The sequence below is a fragment of the Acanthochromis polyacanthus genome, chromosome 9 (genome assembly GCF_021347895.1).
Source record: "Acanthochromis polyacanthus isolate Apoly-LR-REF ecotype Palm Island chromosome 9, KAUST_Apoly_ChrSc, whole genome shotgun sequence".
Classification (NCBI taxonomy): Eukaryota; Metazoa; Chordata; class Actinopteri; family Pomacentridae; genus Acanthochromis; species Acanthochromis polyacanthus.
The window spans coordinates 11480178-11503117 of NC_067121.1; the positions used below are offsets into that span (position 1 = coordinate 11480178).

The 22940-nt window shown below is 37.2% G+C and overlaps 1 protein-coding gene across 5 annotated transcripts; it reads right to left on the minus strand.

Moving 5' to 3' along the window:
* Positions 1-12: 12 nt before the first annotated feature.
* On the minus strand, positions 13-21510 carry LOC110967997 (T-lymphocyte activation antigen CD86-like). Of its 5 annotated transcripts, none has more exons than XR_007944253.1 (7): positions 19711-21505; positions 18438-18740; positions 18069-18353; positions 17266-17385; positions 16621-16664; positions 12184-12463; positions 13-209 (listed from the first exon to the last, which is right to left on the minus strand). XR_007944253.1 is itself a non-coding variant. In XM_051953309.1 (7 exons), the coding sequence occupies exons 1-6, from the start codon at positions 19808-19810 to the stop codon at positions 16207-16209; spliced, it is 1017 nt and encodes a 338-aa protein (XP_051809269.1). In that variant the 5' UTR covers positions 19811-21510; the 3' UTR covers positions 379-489; positions 16164-16206. The 5 variants fall into 5 exon arrangements, 4 of the variants coding, with proteins under 4 accessions (XP_051809267.1, XP_051809269.1, XP_051809266.1 ...); XM_051953309.1 differs by lacking the exons at positions 13-209; positions 12184-12463 and adding exons at positions 379-489; positions 16164-16371 and having other exon boundaries at positions 19711-21510; XM_051953308.1 differs by lacking the exon at positions 13-209 and adding an exon at positions 16164-16371 and having other exon boundaries at positions 12327-12463; positions 19711-21510.
* Between the last annotated feature and the right edge of the window lie 1430 nt (positions 21511-22940).

Below are 22940 nucleotides of genomic sequence, written 5' to 3' on the forward strand. Positions count from 1 at the left end.
TGTCAAGTCGATTTCATTTGGTTACCTCAACTTCAATTAAATTTTAAATCGACTAATGGAGAAATTTGACTTTAAGCTACACACAGTATGAAGTTGATGCCATTACTAACAATAATATGTCAACCCAGTCCATCCAAATAATGTTTATTTTTCTTTATCCATGCTACTGCCTGACATTCATAGCTGTTTACAAAACCATTAACTCCAACCTCATTAGGCAGCGATAATTGTGCTACAGTACAAGAAGCAAATTGGAAACTGATAAGACCAGCATGTAAACTACACTATATCCTGAAGATTTTTGCAGGGCCTGGCTGGCTTCTCTACCTTGGCTGGCTTATCTACTGTAGCATACAGGCTCTCTGGCAGTGGTTTGTCTCTTGTTTCAACAGGTCTAGAGTGAGGCCCTACCAAGCTGTAGGTGGACGTTGGAGACACACATGAAGCATCACTGGGTGAAATCTCATCCTGAGTTTGGGTAGTTTCAGCCTGGAAAATAAATTACAGACCACATATTTAGGAGAATGCCCTTAGCCATTTTTGCTGACTGAACATTTCAATTTCAAGAGTTCCATTCACAGCAGATCACCCGTATCCTTCAAAAACTGTAGTTTTCTAGATCTTGGACTACAGAAGTGAAAACCCTGTTCTTCGTGATGTCACAATAAATTTGTATTTTTTTCATCTAAATTGCATGAAATTGCTTTCAAAACACACTTGTATGTGTTGCTTACATAGACTGTATATAAGATGCTATGAGATGACATACACCGATCAGCCACAACATTATGACTACTGACAGGTGATGTGAATAACATCGATCATCCTGTTATAATGCAATGTTCTGCTGGGAAACCTTGAGTCCTGACGTTCACATGGATGTTTGACATGTACCACTCACCTAAACATTGCAGGTCAAACAACGCCCTAACTCCCCAAGTCAACAGCAGTCCTTGATGCCAGTTGCCATCCTCAACGGGATAATACACCCCAACACACCACATAAACAGTTCAGGAGTGGCCCGGGAACATGAGAGAGCTAAGGTGTTCGCCCGGGTTCCACACTCCCCACATCCAAATCTTGTTGAGCATCTGTGGGATGTGCCAGGGTAAGCCTGATCTAGGTAAGTCTACAAACCTACTGCAACCCTCGGGACACACAGAATTTAATGTCACCATCCCAGTGACACAGGACATCCCCAGAGTTCCTGTGTCCATGCCCCACTGGGTCAGAGTTTTAGCAGCATAAAAGGGACCAACACAATATTAGGCAGGTGGTTATAATGTTATGGCTGATCGGTGTATGTTGTGAATTGGTGCTATATGAATGAAATTGAAACTGAATAAAACACAGATGTAGCCACAGTGATGTCACCCATTGATGTGTGAATTACTGTTCTGAGGCCTCAAGTCTGGCACTTTCTCTGTAGCCATATTGTTTTTTTCTTGACACAGACTGAAGAATCAAGGACACTACACACCCATACTGTAGGAGCTTTTCAATCACTTTGTAGCCTCGCCTTGAAAAATACCCTGCTTTATCATCCCTTAAAACTCTAAATGGGATCATAATTCCGAATGTAGACATACTGTTTTTAAAAAAGACTTAAAACTAACAGTTGAGACCATGAACACTTCAAAAAAATTACAAATCAAACGGGAAGTTGGGTAATTTTCTCATAGATTTCTAAACACTCTGATCTTTTGAAACCAGAGAAGTCGACCCCCTGCTGGCTGTTAGACAGAATGCAGGTTTAAGGCACTTCTGCACTGCTTCACTGCTTCACAAACCTGGGAGCTACATCCATCTCTCATACAATCTACAGTTGTTTATTAAGAGTAGAATAAGGTGTGACATGGCTTCACTGTGTCTAAATAAAACAAACTGAGAGTGGAATTCAAACTAATTTCTTAGCCAAGAGAAAGCACAGCACACTGCAAAATAAACAAGCAAATAAATGAAGCACCTACTTTTGCAGAATCTACTATGCAACTAGTACTAACTAAATTACTGTCACCTAGGAAAGTTTCTATGTTGAAGTCATTGAAACGCATGCATCTTTGTTACAAAAATCAATCATGAATTTTAGTTCTTTCATAGATTTAACATTCTTTCTTCATTTTCACCTCGACTACGCACTTTTAGTAGCCGTCCACAAGCTTCTGCTTGTATCTTTGACCCTATTCTTGACAGAATGGGTGTAGTTCAAATAAATTTGTTGTCCTTCTGACATGGACTTGTTTCTTCTAGAACCTCAATTGTAGCTTGATTTAGCCATTTTGATTACCACTTTTGATAGGTTTTTGGGATATTGTCTTGCTGGAACACCCAACTGTATCCAAGACCCAACATTTGGATGATAATCTTAGGTTTTCCTGAAGAATGTGGAGGTAACCCTCTAGCTAGATTCATCAATTTTCTTTGTTTAAGGCACCAGTTCGAGTGGCAGCAAAACAGCCTCAGAGCATAAAATCAAATTGGTTCAGAGGAGTCAGTGCTGTAGTCAACTGTAATGACTCACGTGATGTTAAGAGACCATATAACTACGAAAAATGAATTTACACAACTGTCTACATCACCAAAATTGGTAAATCAAGTTGCTGTATGTATATTTTTGACCCACCACATTTTGTCATGTGTTTAAAAGACATAAAACAAAATCTTCCTCATCAAACATTTGCAATACCAAATGTTTGATGAGGAAGTATATACTTGCAACACTGTGATAAGGTTTCAGGAACATTTACAGCACATCTTGACAAGCAACAGTTTAGTAATATGAATATTATTTCTTTCCATAAAACTCCACAGGGCATGTTGTAGCAGAATGATGATTATTCTTCATTATTTTGTTCATTCCTGTGTTCTCCTTGTAAATAATAAAAAAAAAGGGTACCAATGTTAAAAAATATTTTGGGAGGATGTTATTTTGAACAAACAACAAAATTCAACAACAATCAATAATACCCTTAAGAATATTCATGTATATAACTCTGAATGTGGTCACATTCAAAATGTCCAAAAAAGAAAGAAAAACTCATTACATTTATATGCAAAAGGACCAGTTACAATATTTTTTGTTGATTGCAAAAAGAAGAACCAGGCTACAACTGTAAATAATGTCCACATTAAAAATCTGTATTATTTTCACAAATAGTAATTTGTTCTTTTTCATAATGTGACCTCTGCGTTGAAATCAGTTTAATAAAAATCATTATTTCACATCTATTTTCCGTCATTTTTACCATCTCTACAGTTTGAATGCACAGAATGTGTTTGTGCATCAATGCTGCACCATCACTTCTGTGTCAGATGAATGTTCCTGCAGTTCCTTTACAGTCTGATGGTGGTTTTGCTTTTCCTTTCTTCTAACAACAACATTCATGGTCTCTTTGCATGTTATGCATTCAGAGAGTAAAATAGGTATTTACATTGACCTCCTCAAGTCAGTATTTAGTAGATGCAGCTTCGGCCTCAATTACAGCATTAGCCTGTGTGGATGGTCTCAGTCAGCCTGAACATCTGGACATGCACCTTTACCCCAATGTAAAACTGTCAGGATAAAGAGGGATGGTTAGTGAACAGTCATATTCAAGTCCAGAAACAAGTTATCATTTGGATTGAGGTCTGGATTCTGACTCGGCCACTCCAAAACATTCACTTTGTTGTCTTTAAACCATTTCTGTGTCATTTTGGTTGTTTGCTTCGGCTCACAGTTCTCTTGCAGACTGCATCAAGTGACCCTCCAGTTTTTCAAACATGTGCTGCACTGTTATCTTGGAAAGTCAAATTATTGAGATGAATGTTTTGTTTAGCACCGGTGCAGCACAAAATGGTCTTCATAAAGAACCAAAAACTGACTTTATAGTTCTGCAACTGCTCTGCTTCTTGCTACATTCAGAGACATCTGAGGTGTTGAACATAGACCTATTAGAAGAGAAGCGGTCATCACTGCAAGTGCAGAGAGCCACTCAAATGAGCTCAGCTGTCATCTATTAAGATACAAACTTCAACACAGTACTTTTCAGATTTTATGTACTGTACTAAAGAAGTAACTGTCCTCAAGTGAATGAAAACATCGTAAGAATGGTGCTATTATTTATTCAGAGAAGTCTGTAAGAGCTGCTAGAACACATAATGTGACTCTTGTTTAGTGTCTTTTCATACATTTACACTCCAGACTGCTTCCTTGAAAAAATGTAGAAATCATTTCTGTTTTTATCAGCAGGTTTACAACAGTAAACAGAGCCTTGTTTGGAAATGCATGTGTTCACTTTTGCATGAGAGCTAAACTCTATGTGGTTTTAACAGGAAGCACTCATCTGAGAGATGACTTGAAATCTGTCATGCTGTTGCTAGACCTCAACACTTCACACTTCTGTGTTAGAGTCAGATCAGCTCGAGACTAAAATGTCTTTCTTTGTTATAGTGGGGCTGCTTCTCTGCATTCAGAGACCAGGTAAGATATGAACACCATCTGATTAAATGTTATCAACAGCTATATATGATATATGCGTCTTTATTCTGATTAAAAAATGGATCACCAGAGGTAGAACTGACCAGCAGGTAAAGTTGCTTCACTGTGATCCAGATGGAGCAAGAAGTTATTTCTTTGTATTTTTCCTTAGAGGGTCAGCAGCAGGTCTTCATTCTGTTGAACTGAGTTTATTGCAGGGTCTTATTTTATTTATTTGTTTATTTAATAGGGGCAATGCAATTAACATAGTTTCAATACAGTTCATGAATCTGATGTGTTGCATACAGAGTTTTAGCTACAACTGATTCTCAACTCCTGTCACTAGTTGGGCTTTTAAAACAACCAAAACATACAAGATCACGATCCTTTAAAAGTACAATATACAAAAAACCTAAACAAATAGAACCATAACTTACAGAATTAAGTTAAAAATCCCCACAAATCTATAAAACAAAAGCAAGAAGGAAAAGAAAGAGTAAAATCTTACAAATCAATCCAAATTAACTACTGAAACAACAACACTTTAAAAATGAGTACAGCTCTGGTTTACTTTAAGCTACGCCTTAATTTTTTTGTGAAGGTTTTAATATTAGTTATTGATTTTATTTCAGTTGGTCATATGTTCCAAAATTTGCAACCTTTCAATGCTCAAAAATTTACTGCATGTTCAGAATTACCGGAAAAAACACAGATGACTGAATTTAGTTCTGTTATGATGTCGACTGTTTTTACAGGGTCCACTGCTGTGACTTATGTGGTTATACAGAAGGGAAAAATATTCTTCTTGCACAAAATGATGTTCTGATCTGGACATTTAATTAAAACAACATTTTAGAAAAATGTTTTCCTGAAACCAAGACAAAAATCTCTAATGCTTATGCTGGAAGGGTTTCTTTGACAAATTACTCTGTGAAACTGAGTTAGTGGGATCAGTTTTGTTGTTATTGTTCTCTTAAGCAGCACAAGGTGGCAGGTCAGACACACTGAGTTTGATACTGTCACAGAGCACATGCTGATTTACTTTTCACAAACTGTTGCAGCAATTCCAGATGAGCTTAACACACATTTGAAACACGTAATATCAAACTATTAAAGCTAGTTATCATAAGGGAGATGGCTCAAAAAGAGGCAGTCATAGAAGAGGAGACAAAGATAGGCTCTATATTGTTAAAAAAATAAATATAAAGATTGTTGCTAACATGTTGCTCTAGTTGGCCTCAGTTTTATCTTTTAAACTGTATCCTATTAAAGTGTTGCCAAAACACTGAGCTGAAGAAATTGAAGTCATTTTCAAATAGTTTGAAGTGGGAACCCTCCTGTTAATAAACCATGATAATGCCTTTATGATTTGAACTGATCATCAGAAATGTGTTAAAAATGATGTACAGAAATTCAGCATTGACAGAACACTATATATTGTGTTTTTCATTAATATTATGTGTATCCTTTCTTTTCAGGGTCCAGCGCTGTGCCTCGTGTGTTTGTGAAGAAGGGAGAAGATGTTCTTCTGGAAGTCCCAAAATCTTTTGCTCCTCAACAAAATGATATTCTTATATGGAGATTTAATGCAAGCAACAATTTAGTAAGATTTATTCCTGAGACAGTGCCAAAGATCTATGATAATTACGCTGGAAGGGTTTCTGTGACAAATTACTCTGTGAAACTGAAGAATCTACAAGCAGCCGACAGTGGAGTTTATGAAGCACGAGTGTCAGGGGACAAAGAACGAACAATAGCTGAATACAACGTAACAGTTCAAGGCAGGTTTCTTAACATTTCAGACTCTTCAGTAGAGTAACTGCTGCTACGTTTCTAAAACATTTCACACTAACATTCCTCCACAGATCCAGTGTCTCCAGTGAAGCTGAATGTGGACTCTGTGTTAAGCAGATCAGACTCTTGTGTCATCAATGCAACCTGCAGAACAGAGGACTCTGACATTAGCAGCAGCTTTAGATGTGTTAATCAAACCTGTGATCAGGAGAGAGGAGAACAATCAAAGACCATCAACTCTGGAGCTTCTCTCAGTATTTACCTGTTGAATGTATCGATCTTCTGCAACCACAGCAACCAGGTCAGCTGGACTGAAAAACTGAAAAAGATTCAAGATTTCTGCAAACTAGATCCTGGTAAGACTGAAAGACAAAGCAATCAATAATGCACAGACTGGATTTATCACAATAATAATAACACAATGAACTGTAACTGTTGACTTTTGGATGGCTGGTAGTTTGAAAGTCTGTCAGTCTTGCTCCACTCATTAGGCTTTAGTCGATCATATTTAATTATTGATCCCATCAGAGGAGGTCTGCTACCAAGGAATTTGTATTCTAACTTTGCCTCCAAAAAATTTTGCTTGTTTAAAAATCACTTGCATTAGTTTAATTGAAAATCAGTTCAATTAAACAGCTGTTGTCAGCGTTTTTTTTCTTCCCATGACTATTGACCAACAAAGATAACTGCTCAAAAGTTCTGTCTGCACCTAAATGAACCACCGCTTTCACTGTGAGTCATGTAATCCTGGATTTCAAATTGGACAAACATGATGGCTCTTCAGAAACGGAAATATTACGGAAATATTTCTAGAAAAGATTTAAGGCTTGAAAAAAGTAGTGCAACCAGATCAGCTGGACTGAAAACATGACAGGGATTCAAGATTTCTGCCTCCAACCTGCTGGTAAGACGAACAAACTAAACAATTTCCTGACAATAATCAACAGCTGGAGTTCAATTTATTGCAATTACCATGTATTTAAAATATAAACATTTTAAATGTCCTTGTAAATAAGTTCATGTGACTATTGTTGTGGGGTTTTTAAATTCAACAAATGTTAAAACTTGGAAAATAGGACGTTTAAATCAATCTCAAGCATAAACAATGATAAAACTAGAAAACATGACGTATAAACTGAGTTCATGTCTACACTGAACAATCCTGTGTAAACTGCAGCCCAGTGGAAACCTTTACAAGATGACAAAGTCTGAAGCACAAGCTCTTTGTGTGTGTGTGAGGTGAAACTAAGGGCTGCTGAAGTAAATGGAAAGAAAAATGAGGGGAAAGCCAAGGGTAGCTGTGGAAGGAGAGGAGGGGTTGATTTTTTCAAGAAAGGGAGGTGGTTAAACTTTGACATGATTACACGCTCTGGATATCCTGATTGGTTCTTAAGAAGGATGGATTGTGATTTTCCAGACAAAGGAGGAGAGTTTAGAAGAAGTTTGCAGAACTATGTAAGACCCGGGGTTAGGGTTGAGATTTTGCTCCTGTTTGTTCTTACAGCCTCTGCATTGAATAAACATTATTCACATCAGAACTGAAGATTGTTCTTTTCCAAAGACTCCAATATCTGATCCAGAAGTGATTCTGACTACAAGTTAGACAAAGCTGCTCGATTATCACCGGCCTTTAGCAGGCAGACTGAGTCACAACACTATATCACCTTATTTGGTTTGAAAGTGTGTGGGGGTGGGGGGATAGACAGTACACAAGTTTTAATTAAAAGGCAATGATGGTTTGTGGACACTGCACTGAACTATGCATTGCTTGTATTTTGAAAAATGGCAGCATTTGAATAAGTTCCACTGTTTACAAATTACTATCTACTTACAGTAAGAGGAGTTTCAGAGAGTCTCTCCATCTGTCTGGTGAAGACGATCGTCTTCTCAGTTGGTCTGATCATCATGGTTTCTGCCGTCATCAGCGTCCACCTCATGGAGAAGTGCAAGAAGCAAAAATAAGCAGTTCTCTACTTACCAACCTTGCATGTAAACGTGCGCACCGTTGCCTTTAGAGGAACAGAATTTCATTTGGAAATCTTAACAGTTGATCTGCCCTTTATAACTTTATCAGTATTAGTAGTATTTTTTTAATGAGTGAGTTCTTCCTTTCGTATTTTGTATCATAAACAGTACATACAGTGCTGCACCAAAAAAGGCAGAAGTTACACTGCAGGATTTATAGTGTTTTAGAAATTAGTCATTGGTATTGTAGATGTTTTATGAGGAAGTAAATACATGCAACACTTAAATTTGCTTCAGGGACATGTTCAACATATCTTGACAAGCAACAGTTTAGTAACATGAAAACTGTTTCCTTATAAAACTCCACAGGGCAAGCTGTAGCAGAATGATGCAAATATTGATTATTCTTTGTTATTTTTATTCATTACTGTGTTCTCCGTGCAGTGTACCAACAATAAAACTCATGGGTCATTCCGTGTGGTTTCACCAGATGGTGGTTGCTGCATCATTTTCAAATTAGTCCTAAATTTACATGCCATTAGATAGTCACAAAAGTACTTTCTATGCAAAATTGTAGGCCTGTAGCTCAAATAGGTTCTGAGTTGTGGGGGTCTGAAATTTTCAGAATTTGGGCTATAAAAAGCCTCGCAGCGTTTTTTTGCATCTTTAAGTGGTTATTTCTCAGCCTCTAGACATACCAGAGAGCCGTGAGTTGGTAAACAAGGCCTCTGCATGTAGCTAGTGCCCCACAAACATCCCCAGGTGTTTCCCTACACTCTGCAGGCCATGGGGGCTTGCTAAAAATGCTAAAAAATTAAGAGATATCTACTCACGAGTGGGGTTTGGGACCTTAAAGTCATTACACTTTTTGAAGGTAGTCACCTGTAACAACTCACATTTCAAAAAGAACAAAACATACATAATACTACCATTGGAATGACTACTAATACTTGTATCCCAATTTAAAGTACTGAAAAGCAAAAAAATGTAATGCCCTTTTTGTGTCACAAGGTCTAGTTTAGAGTCATACCTGTAGATATCATGACATGTTGACACCCATTTGCAATGCATACATGTAATTATAACATATACATACAAATTACATGTACTAACTTGAATTCAGGGAGCTCTGTAGTAGTTCATGGTTGATTAATTTAAAAATAACAACAATAATGTTGAATTTTACAGTATCAGTGCAGTGGGATTAAACATGTTAAATTTAATTGTACAATGTCATGTTACAAGCAAAAAAACCTATACCTAAGTTATAACTTAGGTATACCTAAGTTAGACCATTACACTTTTTGAAGGTAGTCACCTTTAACAACTAACATTTCAAAAAGAACAAAACATACATAATACTACCATTGGAATGACTACTAATACTTGTATCCCAATTTAAAGTACTGAAAAGCAAAAAACGATTTTGACATTACCCATGCCATTTTGAGTAAGAATATCTCAGTAACTACAAATATAACCCTGCTGCTTTTTTGTACAGTGATAGAAGACAGATAGAACTGTCTTGTAGAAAAATTTGGGGTCTCTGGTACCTGTCCCACACTGAGATTTTTGTCACCAACTTTGGGAGCTCATATTTTCCAAACTGAGGTACCTAGAAAGCTCCAGTTTGCTAAGTTATCACACATGTTTGTGTAGAATGGAACCCAAAGGTGTTAGAACACTTCTGTGCAGTAGTTCTAGTACTTTTAAGGTCCCAAACCCCACTCGTGAGTAGGTATCTCTTAATTTTTAGCATTTTTAGCAAGCCCCCATGGCCTGCAGAGTGTAGAGAAACACCTGAGGATGTTTGTGGGGCACTATCTACATGCAGAGGCCTTGTTTACCAACTCACAGCTCTCTGGTATGTCTAGAGGCTGAGAAATAACCACTTAAAGATGCAAAAAATGCTGGTGAGGCTTTTTATAGCCCAAATTCTGAAAATTTCAGACCCCCACAACTCAGAAACTATTTGAGCTACAGGCCTACAATTTTGCATAGAAAGTACTTTTGTGACTATCTAATGACATGCAAATTTAGGACTAATTTGAAGATGGTGCAGCAACACCCCCAAGGAATATCTGGTCATTTCACCTGGAATGACCCTCATGTAAATAATGTTCAGAGGAGTAATTCCTTCCATGTAATGTCTGACCATGAAATTATAGTTTTACTGTATAGATTTTAGCTAAAAATAATTAAATATTTTACAGATATTTGCTGTTAATTTCGCTTTGTATTTTTTCAGTTTTCAACATTACAGTATTCTGCTGTTTTTTTTAATACTGCCGTTTCTTTTTTGTGGCAGAAAGAGAGTTGTTTTTTAACTTTTTTTTTTTTTTTTTACAATGACTTCATATGTTGACTTTTGTGCTGAGATTACAGCTTCTGTCTGCATCTAAACATAAACTTTCATGCAACTCCTTTTCAGCCATGTGGTGGCATCGCTTGGTCTTTCTGACAAAACATGCAGTTTGATTTGGAAGTTTATGTGTTCTTCTAAATGTAAAACTAAAATCATGTTGGTTTCCTTATCAGCTTTTTCTTGGTGCCATTTCAGACAATGGAAATTAAAGCTTTGGTATTTTTAACAATGTTTCCTGCTTTGTTTTTTTATAAGTAAACTTAATTTTAGCGCATTGGGTATTTGATTAGATTCCCAGGTTATTGAAGGTTACCGCAAAGTTTGAGGAATTCTCATCAGCTGACAATTCTTAAACAACATTCATGAGTTGAACTAAAAATAATAAATAATAAAAAAAAACTCAAAAGACACAAAGATGACTTTGAAGCTTGTTCAAGCAAAAATATACCTCTTTTAATCCACATATTCAAAACAGCTAAAACGTTGCAGCACAAACTTCTTAAGGTTCAGTCACTGCTGCCACAGACAAAATGATGTAATTCAAGCTTTTAGACAGTACAAGTACAAAATTGAAATGTATAGTACCAGTCAAAAGTTTAGACGCATCTTCTCATTCAATGGTTCATATTTAATTATTTTCTATATTGTAGATTAATACTGAAGACATCAAAACATTAAAAGAATACATATGGAATTATGTTAACAAAAAATGTGAATCTTTAGTATTAATCTACAATGTAGAAAATAATGCAAATAAATAAAAACCACTGAATGAGAAGGTGTGTCCAAACTTTTGACTGGTAGTGTTGGACTCTGATGAAACTTTTTGTTTGCAGTAAAACAATCTTGAAACTAAAATACATAAAATACATTCAGAAAATATATTAAACAACATAGATATAAAAAATAGGAGATACAATAAGAAATAAAGAAAACACTGGCATAACGGTATAAATACTTCAAAGCTACATCTCCAAACTTTTAAATTGTTTCTTGTAGAATACAGAAGCGTCACATTGTCCATTGTCCTCAACATTTAATTCACTGCCTTGCAATCCCTCCGCTGTATTTCAAAAATTTGTACATCAGGTTCCCAACTTGAAACTTTCATATTGTTCCATAAGGGCCTTTGACTTCCCTGGCTACCATTCAACCAAACACTGTGTTGGCAAATGATTTTTTTCAGTGCTCCACTTTGAAATGTAATATTTAGGCTCAAGAAAACACAGCTGTTTGCATCAACCTGTTTCAGTTTCTAATAAAATGAAATTCAATCAACAAAATAGGTTGAGCAAGAGAAATTAGTTTTTCCTAAACAATGCAAGCTATGTTTAAATCCCAGTCCAAACTATTTGAAATTGTCCATGCATGTTAAGGTGAAGAAAATTTAGGTTGTCAGGTCGATTTCATTTGGTTACCTCAACTTCAATTAAGTTTTAAATCAACTAACGGAGAAATTTGACTTTAAGCTACACACAGTATGAAGTTGATGCCATTACCAACAATAATATGTCGATCCAGTCCATCCAAATAATGTTTCTTTTTCTTTATCCATGCTACAGCCTGACATTCATAGCTGTTTTCAAAACCATTAACTCCAACCCCATTAGGCAGCAATAAATATGCTACAGTACAAGAAGCAAATTGGAAACTGATAAGACCAGCATGTAAACTACACTATATCCTGAAGATTTTTGCAGGGCCTGGCTGGCTTCTCTACCTTGGCTGGCTTATCTACTGTAGCATACAGGCTCTCTGGCAGTGGTTTGTCTCTTGTTTCAACAGGTCTAGAGTGAGGCCCTACCAAGCTGTAGGTGGACGTTGGAGACACACATGAAGCATCACTGGGTGAAATCTCATCCCGAGTTTGGGTAGTTTCAGCCTGGAAAATAAATTACAGACCACATATTTAGGAGAATGCCCTTTGCCATTTTTGCTGACTGAACATTTCAATTTCAAGAGTTCCATTCACAGCAGATCACCCATATCCTTCAAAAACTGCAGTTTTCTAGATCTTGGACTACAGAAGTGAAAACCCTGTTCTTTGTAATGTCACAATAAATTTGTATTTTTTCATCTAAATTGCACGAAATTGCTTTCAAAACACACTTGTATGTGTTGCTTACATAGACTGTGTATAAGCTGCTATGAGATGACATACACCGATCAGCCACAACATTATGACTACTGACAGGTGATGTGAATAATGTTGATCATCCTGTTATAATGCAATGTTCTGCTGGGAAACCTTGAGTCCTGACGTTCACATGGATGTTTGACATGTACCACCCACCTAAACGTTGCAGGTCAAACAACGCCCTAACCCCCCAAGTCAACAGCAGTCTTTGATACCAGTTGCCATCCTCAACGGGATAATACACCCCAACACACCACATAAAGTGTTCAGAAGTGGCCCAGGAACATGAGAGAGCTAAGGTGCTCGCCCGGGTTCCACACTCCCCACATCCAAATCTTGTTGAGCATCTGTGGCATGTGTCAGGATGAGCCTGATCTAGGTAAGTCTACAAACCTACTGCAACCCTCAGGACCTACAGAATTGACTGTCACCATCCCAGTGACACAGGACATCCCCAGAGGTCCTGTGTCCATGTCCCACTGGGTCAGAGGAGTTTTAGTAGAAACACATGCATCTTTGTTACAAAAACAACCATGTATATTGGTTCTTTCATAGATTCCTTATAGGTTTTCTTGAAATATTTCAGAATCTGCTGGGTCAAAAGTATACATACAGCAATTCTAACATTAGCTTAAATGTCTTTTCATCATTTTCACCTCAATTATGCACTTTTAATAGTCATCCACAAGCTTCTGGCTGTGTCTTTGACCCTATTCTTGACAGATTGGGTGCAGTTCAAATACATTTGTTGTAATTCTGACATGGACTTATTTCTTCTATAACCTCAATTCTAGCTTGATTTAGCCATTTCGATTACCACTTTTGATAGGTTTTTGGGGATATTGTCTTGTTGGAACACCCAGCTGCATTAAAGAACCAATGTTTGACTGAAGATATTAGGTTTTCCTGAAGAATGTGAGGGCTACCCTCTAGCTATATTAATTAATTTTCTTTGAGGTACCAGCTCCAGTGGTAGCAAAACAGCCTCAGAGCATAAAATCTAATTGGCTCAGAGGAGTCAGCAGTTGTAGTCAGTCATAATGACTCACAAGACATTTAGAGGCCATATCACAAATTGATTAATGCAACTGGCTACATCACCAAAACTGGTCATTGAAGTTGCTCTATGTATATTTTTGAGCCAGCAGATTTTTCTGGATCAAAAAGTTTGCACTTTTTATCTTTAGAAGACCTATGATAAATCTATGAAAGAACCAAAATGCATTATTGTTTTTTGGTACAAAGACTTTGAAGTCATGGAAAACTCAGGATGACCATGATATACATGGTCTTTTTGTTCAGGACTATAAGGAAGATAAGTATTTTGATCGTAATTTTTTCTAATTTATTCCCCATAATGAGAGATTTATTTCCATTTGAGTGGCATATTTCCCGTAAAAGAATATGTAGAGGCACAAAACCTTTGGTTCAGTAGAGCGAGAGGGACTTCATGTGACTTCCCAAAGAAGTCACATTAAGGTTGCATTTTGTGAAGTTAGCACAAAAAACAGAAGCAAAGGTAGAAGAAAGTAAAATCGAGACCATGTGATGGACACAAACACCTTTAGCTTAATGTAAATGACACTGTTGCAGTGGTCCTTTTAGACATGAGTACATAAATCTGATTATTATATGAAGACTTTTGAGAAATACGCATTATTTTCTACATACACACGTGGACAAAATTGTTGGTACCCCTCAGTTAAAGAAGGAAAAACCCACAATTCTCACTGAAATCACTTGAAACTCACAAAAGTAACAATAAATAAAAATTTATTGAAAATTAAATAATCAAAAACAGCCATTACTTTTGAAGTGTTGATTAACATAATTATTTAAAAAAACAAACTAATGAAACAGGCCTGGACAAAAATGATGGTACCTCTATAAAAGATTGAAAACTATTTGACCAGAGTGACATGATTAACTCAGGTGTGTCATTTAATTGACATCACAGGTGTTTCCAAACTCATAATCAGTCAGTCTGCCTATTTAAAGGGAGCCAAGTAGTCACCCTGCTGTTTGGTGAAAAGGTGTGTACCACACTGAACATGGACAACAGAAAGCAAAGGAGAGAATTGTCCCAGGACATCCGAAAAAAAATTATAGACAAACATCTTAAAGGTAAAGGCTATAAGACCATCTCTAAACAGCTTGAAGTTCCTGTGACAACAGTGGCTCATATTATTCAGAAGTTCAAGACCCACGGGACAGTAGCCAACCTCCCTGGACGTGGCCGCAAGAGGAAAATTGATGACAAATTGAAGAGACGGATCGTTGGAATTGTATCCAAAGAGCCCAGAGCAACCTCCAAAGAAATTAAAGGTGAACTCCAAGGCCAAGGTACATCAGTGTCAGATCGCACCATTCGTCGTTGTTTGAGCCAAAGTGGACTTCATGGGAGACGACCAAGGAGGACACCACTGCTGAAAAAAACTCATAAAAAAGCCAGACTGGAATTTGCAAAAATGCATGTTGACAAGCCACAAAGCTTCTGGGAGAATGTCCTTTGGACAGATGAGACCAAACTGGAGCTTTTTGGTAAGGCACATCAACTCTATGTTCATAGACTCAAAAACCAAGCATACAAAGAAAAGAACACTGTCCCTACGGTGAAACATGGAGGAGGCTCAGTAATGTTTTGGGGCTGCTTTGCTGCATCTGGCACAGGGTGTCTTGAAAGTGTGCAAGGTACGATGAAATCTGAAGACTATCAAGGCATTCTGGAGAGAAATGTGCTGCCTAGTGTCAGAAAGCTTGGTCTCAGTCGCAGGTCATGGGTCTTCCAACAGGACAACGATCCAAAACACACTGCCAAAAACACCCAAGAATGGCTGAGAGAAAAGCGTTGGACTATTCTAAAGTGGCCTTCTATGAGCCCAGATCTGAATCCCATTGCACATATGTGGAAGGAGCTGAAACATGCCATTTGGAGAAGACACCCATCAAACCTGAGACAACTGGAGCTGTTTGCTCATGAGGAGTGGGCCAAAATACCTGTTGACAGCTGCAGAACGCTCATTGACAAATACAGAAATCGTTTAATTGCAGTGATTGCCTCAAAAGGTTGTGCAACAAAATATTAAGTTATGGGTACCATCATTTTTGTCCAGCCCTATTTCATTAGTTTGTTTTTTTAAATAATTATGTTAATCAACAATTCAAAAGTGATGGCTGATTTTGATTATTTAATTTTCAATAAATTTTTATTTATTGTTACTTTTGTGAGTTTCAAGTGATTTCAGTGAGAATTGTGGGTTTTTCCTTCTTTAACTGAGGGGTACCAACAATTTTGTCCACGTGTGTATAGTTGAAGCTTTGCAAATACAAACACAGTCTTATTAAGTCACCTGCTCCTAAAACTGAAACTTTTGTATCTAACAATAAATCCAAATAGTGGGAAAAAATGCACATAAAGCACATTCAACAGTTTGACAACACATACCCAGCGTAAAGAAACGTGTTACGGTTTTAGTGGGACTTCAGGACTAAGTCTGGGTAGATGGGTCGTGGTGCATCTGGAAATTCAACAAGTTTGTTGGATCCAAAGCATCCGAGCACAAGGAGGCAGCACGATGAGGGACAAAAGCATGTGGCAGGCAGAAGAAAAAGCCAAAGCAGGAACAGCGACTGATGCAGCTTTGCAAGGAATCCTGGTCATACACAGAAAATGTATTATTTAAAATATATCATTGTTTTGGACCTTGACATGCATAGCAAATGTGTGTTGTATCTTTACAGTGAAGCCCCTATTTTTAAATCTGAAAACGATTCTTTGTCTGTTTTTTAAGTCAATCACAAACTGTTCAAAAAAGGTATATTTGGGTGAATAGTATGGTATTTGTTAGAAAAAATACAAATATTGCATTGATAAATAAATAAATAAATAAAATGATAGTTACCTGAGGAGTTGCATAGATTGTATTTTCAGTGTTCTCTGTGTTATCTGCAGGTCAGACATAGGGAAATATATGATTTGACATGACTTCTAATTTACTTTCTGCACCTTTACATTACAGTTTAAATTCTGTGTATGTCTAAATAATTCCATCCTCACATTATAGCATGATTTACCGCCCTGAAACCTGGAATCTGATGTTTTCTGATGTTGGTGAATCCTAGCAGTAGATATTTTTAAGGGCTTCAAACAGCAATGCATATGGAAATCCCTTTTTCATCCCCCTTGTGATCACAACTCATAAACTCATACTGGAAATAAATGAGCTGAAAGCAACACAAAGATTAGACCGATTGAGATTTTTTTGTTTCTAAATTCGACTTTGTTGTCAGGTAAATGTGACAGATATAACCACAAAAAAATGAGCATATAGGAGATTTAAGTTACAGAATTTGCTCTGGTAGAACAAATATTAGCTGTGATTTCCCGAAGGGTCCGAGATATATTATTTATATATTTTAAACTGAATTGCCTAAGAGCACAAACATGATTTTTGGATGGAGCAGATGAGCTTTTTATAGAACATAGAATTCCTATGTGCAGTAAACAGTAGGATTTTGCAGCTTTTTGCACACTGGGACTTACTCACATTGTCTCCTCTTTTGACGATGACGTACAATTGCAACAGCAATTATGATGGCAACAATCACAATCACAATCACAATCGGAGTCACAATGGGAGTGACGTTGGTGCGAAGTGGATGACGCTCTGAAGAAAGAAAGAAAGAAAGAAAGAAAGAAAGAAAGAAAGAAAGAAAGAAAGAAAGAAAGAAAGAAAGAAAGAAAGTTGAGCCTAATTTAAGTCATGCAACATAACTAAAAGTGTGCTTTGGTAGCATCCAATCTAGGAGGCCTGAAAATTCTGCAATTACAGTGCATTTTTTCAAGCCTGAAATCTTTTTTTTTTAGAAACATTTCCATAAACTATGTAGTGTTTCTGAAGTGTCATCATGTTTGTCCAGGATTATGTGGCTCACAGTGAAAGTGTTGGTTCGATTAGGTGCAGACAGAACTTTTGAGCAGTTATAGAAGTTTTAGCTTGTATGTTGTCTTTGTTGGTTAATAATCATGGGGGGAAAAAACTGGCAACTGCTGTGCTGGCACATCTACACATTCCCTGATTTTCCATTAAATTAACGCAAATTATTTTTAAACAAACACAATTTCAAGGAGATGAAGTTGGAATACAAATTTCTTGGTAGCAGACCTGTTCTGATGGCATCAATAATCTAACATGATCCACTAAAGCCGAATGAATGGAGCCAGACAGATACACTTTCAAACTACCAGTCATCCAAATATCAATGGAAAAATAAAAGTTTCATTATGTTAATATTATTATCGCTATTTTTATTGTGATAAATTATTGATTGCTTTGTCTTTCAGTCTTACCAGGATCTAGTTTGCAGAAATCTTGAATCTTTTTCATGTTTTCAGTCCAGCTGACCTGGTTGCTGTGGTTGCAGAAGATCGATACATTCGACAGGTAAATACTGAGAGAAGCTCCAGAGTTTGTGGTCTTTGATTGTTCTCCTCCGTCCTGATCACAGGTTTGATTAACACATCTAAAGCTGCTGCTGATGTCAGAGTCCTCTGTTCTGCAGGTTGCATTGATGATACAAGAGTCTGATCTGCTTAACACAGAGTCCACATTCAGCTCAACTGGAGACACTGGATCTGTGGAGGAATGTTAGTGTGAAATGTTTCAGAAACATGACAGCAGTTACTCTACTGAAGAGTCTGAAATGTTAAGAAACCTACCTTGAACTGTGACGCTGTATTCAGCTATTGTTCGATCTTTGTCCCCTGACACTCGTGCTTCATAAACTCCACTGTCGGCTGCTTGTAAATTCTTCAGTTTCACAGAAAAATTTGTCACAGAAACCCTTCCAGCGTAATTATCAAAGATCTTTGGCACTGTCTCAGGAATAAATCTTACTAAATTGTTGCTTGCATTAAATTTCCATGTAAGAATATCATTTTGTTGAGGAGCAAAAGATTTTGGGACTTCCAGAAGAACATCTTTTCCCTTCTGCACAAACACACGAGGCACAGCGCTGGACCCTGAAAAGAAAGGATACACATAATATTAATGAAAAACACAATATATAGTGTTCTGTCAATGCTGAATTTCTGTACATCATTTTTAACACATTTCTGATCATCAGTTTATACAATGCAGAATCTATCTTGTCTCCTCTTCAATGACTGTCTGTTTTTGAGCCATCTCCCTTCTGATAACTAGCTTTAATAGTTTTGATATTATGTGTTCAAAATGTGTGTTTAGCTTGTCTAGAATTGCTACAAGAGTTTCAGAGCTGTGAAAAGTAAATCAGCATGTGCTCTGTGACAGCCTCAAACTCAATGTGTCTGACCTGCCACTGTGTTCTGCTTAAGAGAACAATAGCAACAAAAAACTGATCCTACTAATTGTCAGTTGTCTTTGTAGCCAAAACCTGCAATTTATTGTTTCTATTTTGTGTAGAGTCAGTTTTGAAAATGACAAGAGAGAATCTAGAAAATAACATATACAATTCTACATTTTCAGAGAGTGTCTGTAGCCTTGTATAATTGTTGAAGATATTATCTCATAATTTAACATAAATTCAGAAGGCAAAGTCAATTAAAACAGGCCTCATTTCAACACAGCGCCAGACACAGAGCTAAAAGTAAAGTAATTACTGGATGCAGTTAAAAAAAAAAACAGAACTTCGAGTTAACATGTAATGTCATGTTGACAGACATGCAAATGTGTCAACGGTTTGACACACAATTCCAGAATTGTTCCTTGTGAAACAACCTAAATACAAACAGTAACTTACTGATTGTAAATTAAAAACCCAGTATTGGTGTGTTCATCGCCACACAGCAGTTTAATTAGTTTCTTGTACAACCTGCTTGGCTTCCTGTCATGTCCTTCATCCATTTTACTTACTGTGTCTTTCAAACAAAACATTTAAATGTGACAACAACCACAATGTAAACATAAAATACAGCAAATATTGAAACATTAGTAGAAAAAATCAGTCTTTACCTTGCATAAATACCAGAATAGATACCAGAACAACAGCCCATAAAAATGAAGTGCGCTCCATCGTAACGCTCTGTGAAGTCAATGAGGAAGTAAGAAACATATCATATAGAGTTCTCTTCCTGTTTGAATGGTGACCACCCCTTCTCTCTTTTTTCTTAATTTTACTGTAGTTTCATCCGATTCAATTCAATTCAATTCAATTCAATTCAATTCAATTTTATTTATATAGCGTCAATTACAGTCAAATCGTCTCAAGACGCTTTACAGAACCCAAATGCCTGACCCCCAGAGCAAGCCCAAAGGCGACAGTGGCAAGGAAAACACCCTTTTAACAGGGAAGAAAACTCGAGCAGAACCCGGCTCTATATAGGGGGGACCCATCTGCATGCTGGCCGGGCGGGTTGAGAAGGACAGAGGAGGGCAAGGGGGAGGGATGGGAGAAGAGGGAGGGGTGGGAAAGCAAGGAAAACTCAACACACATTTGGATACATGTATGACAGGATATGTGACACAAACAAAGTATAAGCTAACATTGAAAACTGACTCATAGTTTACTCTTATGATGTACGGCTCTGACATGAAACATACTCCATATATAGCGAGCAGTAAAATTCAAACAGTATGTAGATTAGCATAACAAGTATAGTGAAGGCAATGCAGAGTTGACTGGTGGAAAAGGGGAGTTGGAAGCGGAGGGCTGGAGGAAGGTCAGCAGCAGCATCTCACAGTGGACATGGTGGAGACTAGACCAGCTGGTGGAACATCAACCGCAGATCTGAAGCATCCAGCTCTGGGACCAGGGACACTCGGAGAAATAGCACAGGGGCAAACAGAGTGAATGTACTGCAATAACGGTATACATATTAAATGTAAAGGTAGATAGAGAAGGGCTCAGTGCGTCAAGAAAAGTCCCCCAGCAGCCTATAGGCCTATAGCAGCATGACTAGAGGCAGAACGAAGGGACGTCCAAGAGGGAGTCAGCTGTGCAATGAAGACACAGGCCGAACCCCTGTGGGTCACCCAGTCAGCCCTAACTATAAGATTTGTCAAAAAGGAACGTTTTAAGCCTGGTCTTAAAAATAGAGAGGGTGTCTGCCTCCCGAACCCAAACTGGGAGCAGGTTCCACAAGAGAGGCGCCTGATAACTGAAGGCTCTGCCTCCCATTCTACTTTCAGAAATTCTAGGAACAACAAGTAAGCCAGCAGTTTGAGAGCGAAGAGTTCTACTAGGATAATAAGGTACTATCAGATCTTTAAGATATGATGGAGATTGGTTATTAAGAGCTTTATATGTCAGAAGAAGGATTTTAAATTCTATTCTGGATTTAACAGGAAGCCAGTGAAGAGAAGCAAGTATAGGGGAAATATGATCTCTTTTGCTAACTCCTGTCAGTACTCTCGCAGCAGCGTTTTGGATCAACTGTAGATGTTTAAGAGAGCTATTTGGACAACCCGATAATAAGGAATTGCAATAGTCAAGCCTGGAAGTAACAAAAGCATGGACTAATTTTTCTGCATCACTCTGAGACAGAATGTTCCTGATTTTTACAATATTACGCAAGTGAAAAAAGGAAGTCCTACAGACTTGCTTTATGTGTGAGTTAAAGGACATGTCCTGGTCAAAAATAACACCAAGATTCCTCACAGTAGAACTGGAGGCCAACGTGATGCCATCCAGAGTAACTATTTGCTTTGAAAGCGAGTTTCTAAGATGTTTGGGGATCACAGGACTTTCCTCTAAAACTCTTCTTTGTCAGTGTGATCAGAAGCAAACTCTAGCTGAGCTTTCAAGTGTTGCTAGAGGAAGCGTTTCCCTCTTGCATTGCAGTCTCTCAGCACGTCGATGTAAAGGACATTTGACTGTGTACACTGACCGCCGTGCTCCAGCAGCTTCCAGTTTTTGCAGACTGTCATGTAATACAGAAAGAGGACCCAAAGTGTAAACAGGGACAACCGATGCAAAATGAACAAAAAGCAAGCTTTAACCTAAGCTGATTCAAAAAACTCAATTCATATAAACAAAAGCATGGCAGCAAGAAAACAGTAAGAGTCCAAAATCAACCAAAAACATCAAAAACAAACAATGAAGTCCCTTTGACCAACACATACTTATTATTTACCCAGGTGATTAACTGTATTCTCAATTTTGACATTGCTTGCTGTTTTAATGCAACATGAAAGTTAAATAACACATGTAGAAATTACTTTGGATTTTTTAAATGTTTTAAATATTGTCAATTATTTTACAATTGAGGGACATTTTAAATTTATGACATAAAAATAATATTAAATCAGAAGCGTTCCTTAGTCGACAGTAGTAAATAATTCCAGATAGCTAGCTAGTGTCACCTCAAGCTAATTTTGTAATAACCTCAATAAGAGCAATATTAGCTTAACATAAAGTCAGCTAGGTAGTCATTTAGGTACACAAAGTTTTTACTGCTGGTTAGTTATTACAATGGTGTACTAGATGGTAATGCACAAAATTTATCAGAAAAAATATCATTAGCAAAGTTAACGTCCTTCCTTAAATGTGCTCCTCTTTTACATATTACAGAAAAAGTTTGTTATTTTTTGTTCAAATGAATAAATAACCCTCCACAGGACTCTTGTGTTAACAGTAAATAAATGTTTGTATATTCTGTTAAAATACTACAGAGATTTATTTTGTACTGCCAAATAACTACATGATCTTGCTTAAGAACTGCTTCTTTTGATTTCCTCCAACAAGAAAAATTATCTTGAAACTATTTAAAGATTAGTAACTATCATCCAAGAAAATACCTGAAATATAATTCACTATACCTGCTTGTAAGAAGGGCAAATATGGTAGGGTGGTCTTCTTACATTGTACACACGTGGACAAAATTGTTGGTACCCCTCAGTTAAAGAAGGAAAAACCCACAATTCTCACTGAAATCCCTTGAAACTCACAAAAGTAACAATAAATAAAAATTTATTGAAAATTAAATAATCAAAATCAGCCATCACTTTTGAATTGTTGATTAACATAATTATTTAAAAAAACAAACTAATGAAATAGGGCTGGACAAAAATGATGGTACCCATAACTTAATATTTTGTTGCACAACCTTTTGAGGCAATCACTGCAATTAAACGATTTCTGTATTTGTCAATGAGCGTTCTGCAGCTGTCAACAGGTATTTTGGCCCACTCCTCATGAGCAAACAGCTCCAGTTGTCTCAGGTTTGATGGGTGTCTTCTCCAAA

Bases quoted from the DNA above. Each gene is read 5' to 3' on its own strand.
- LOC110967997 (XM_051953307.1), bottom strand. From the start codon at position 19,810: ATGTTTCTTACTTCCTCATTGACTTCACAGAGCGTTACGATGGAGCGC. The intron at 16,665-17,265 runs GTGAGTAAGTCC...TCTGACCTGCAG, and splicing joins TCGTCAAAAGAGGAGACAAT to ATAACACAGAGAACACTGAA. The intron at 490-16,620 runs GTAACTATCATT...TTTATTTTCCAG, and splicing joins CAATCTATGCAACTCCTCAG to GCTGAAACTACCCAAACTCA.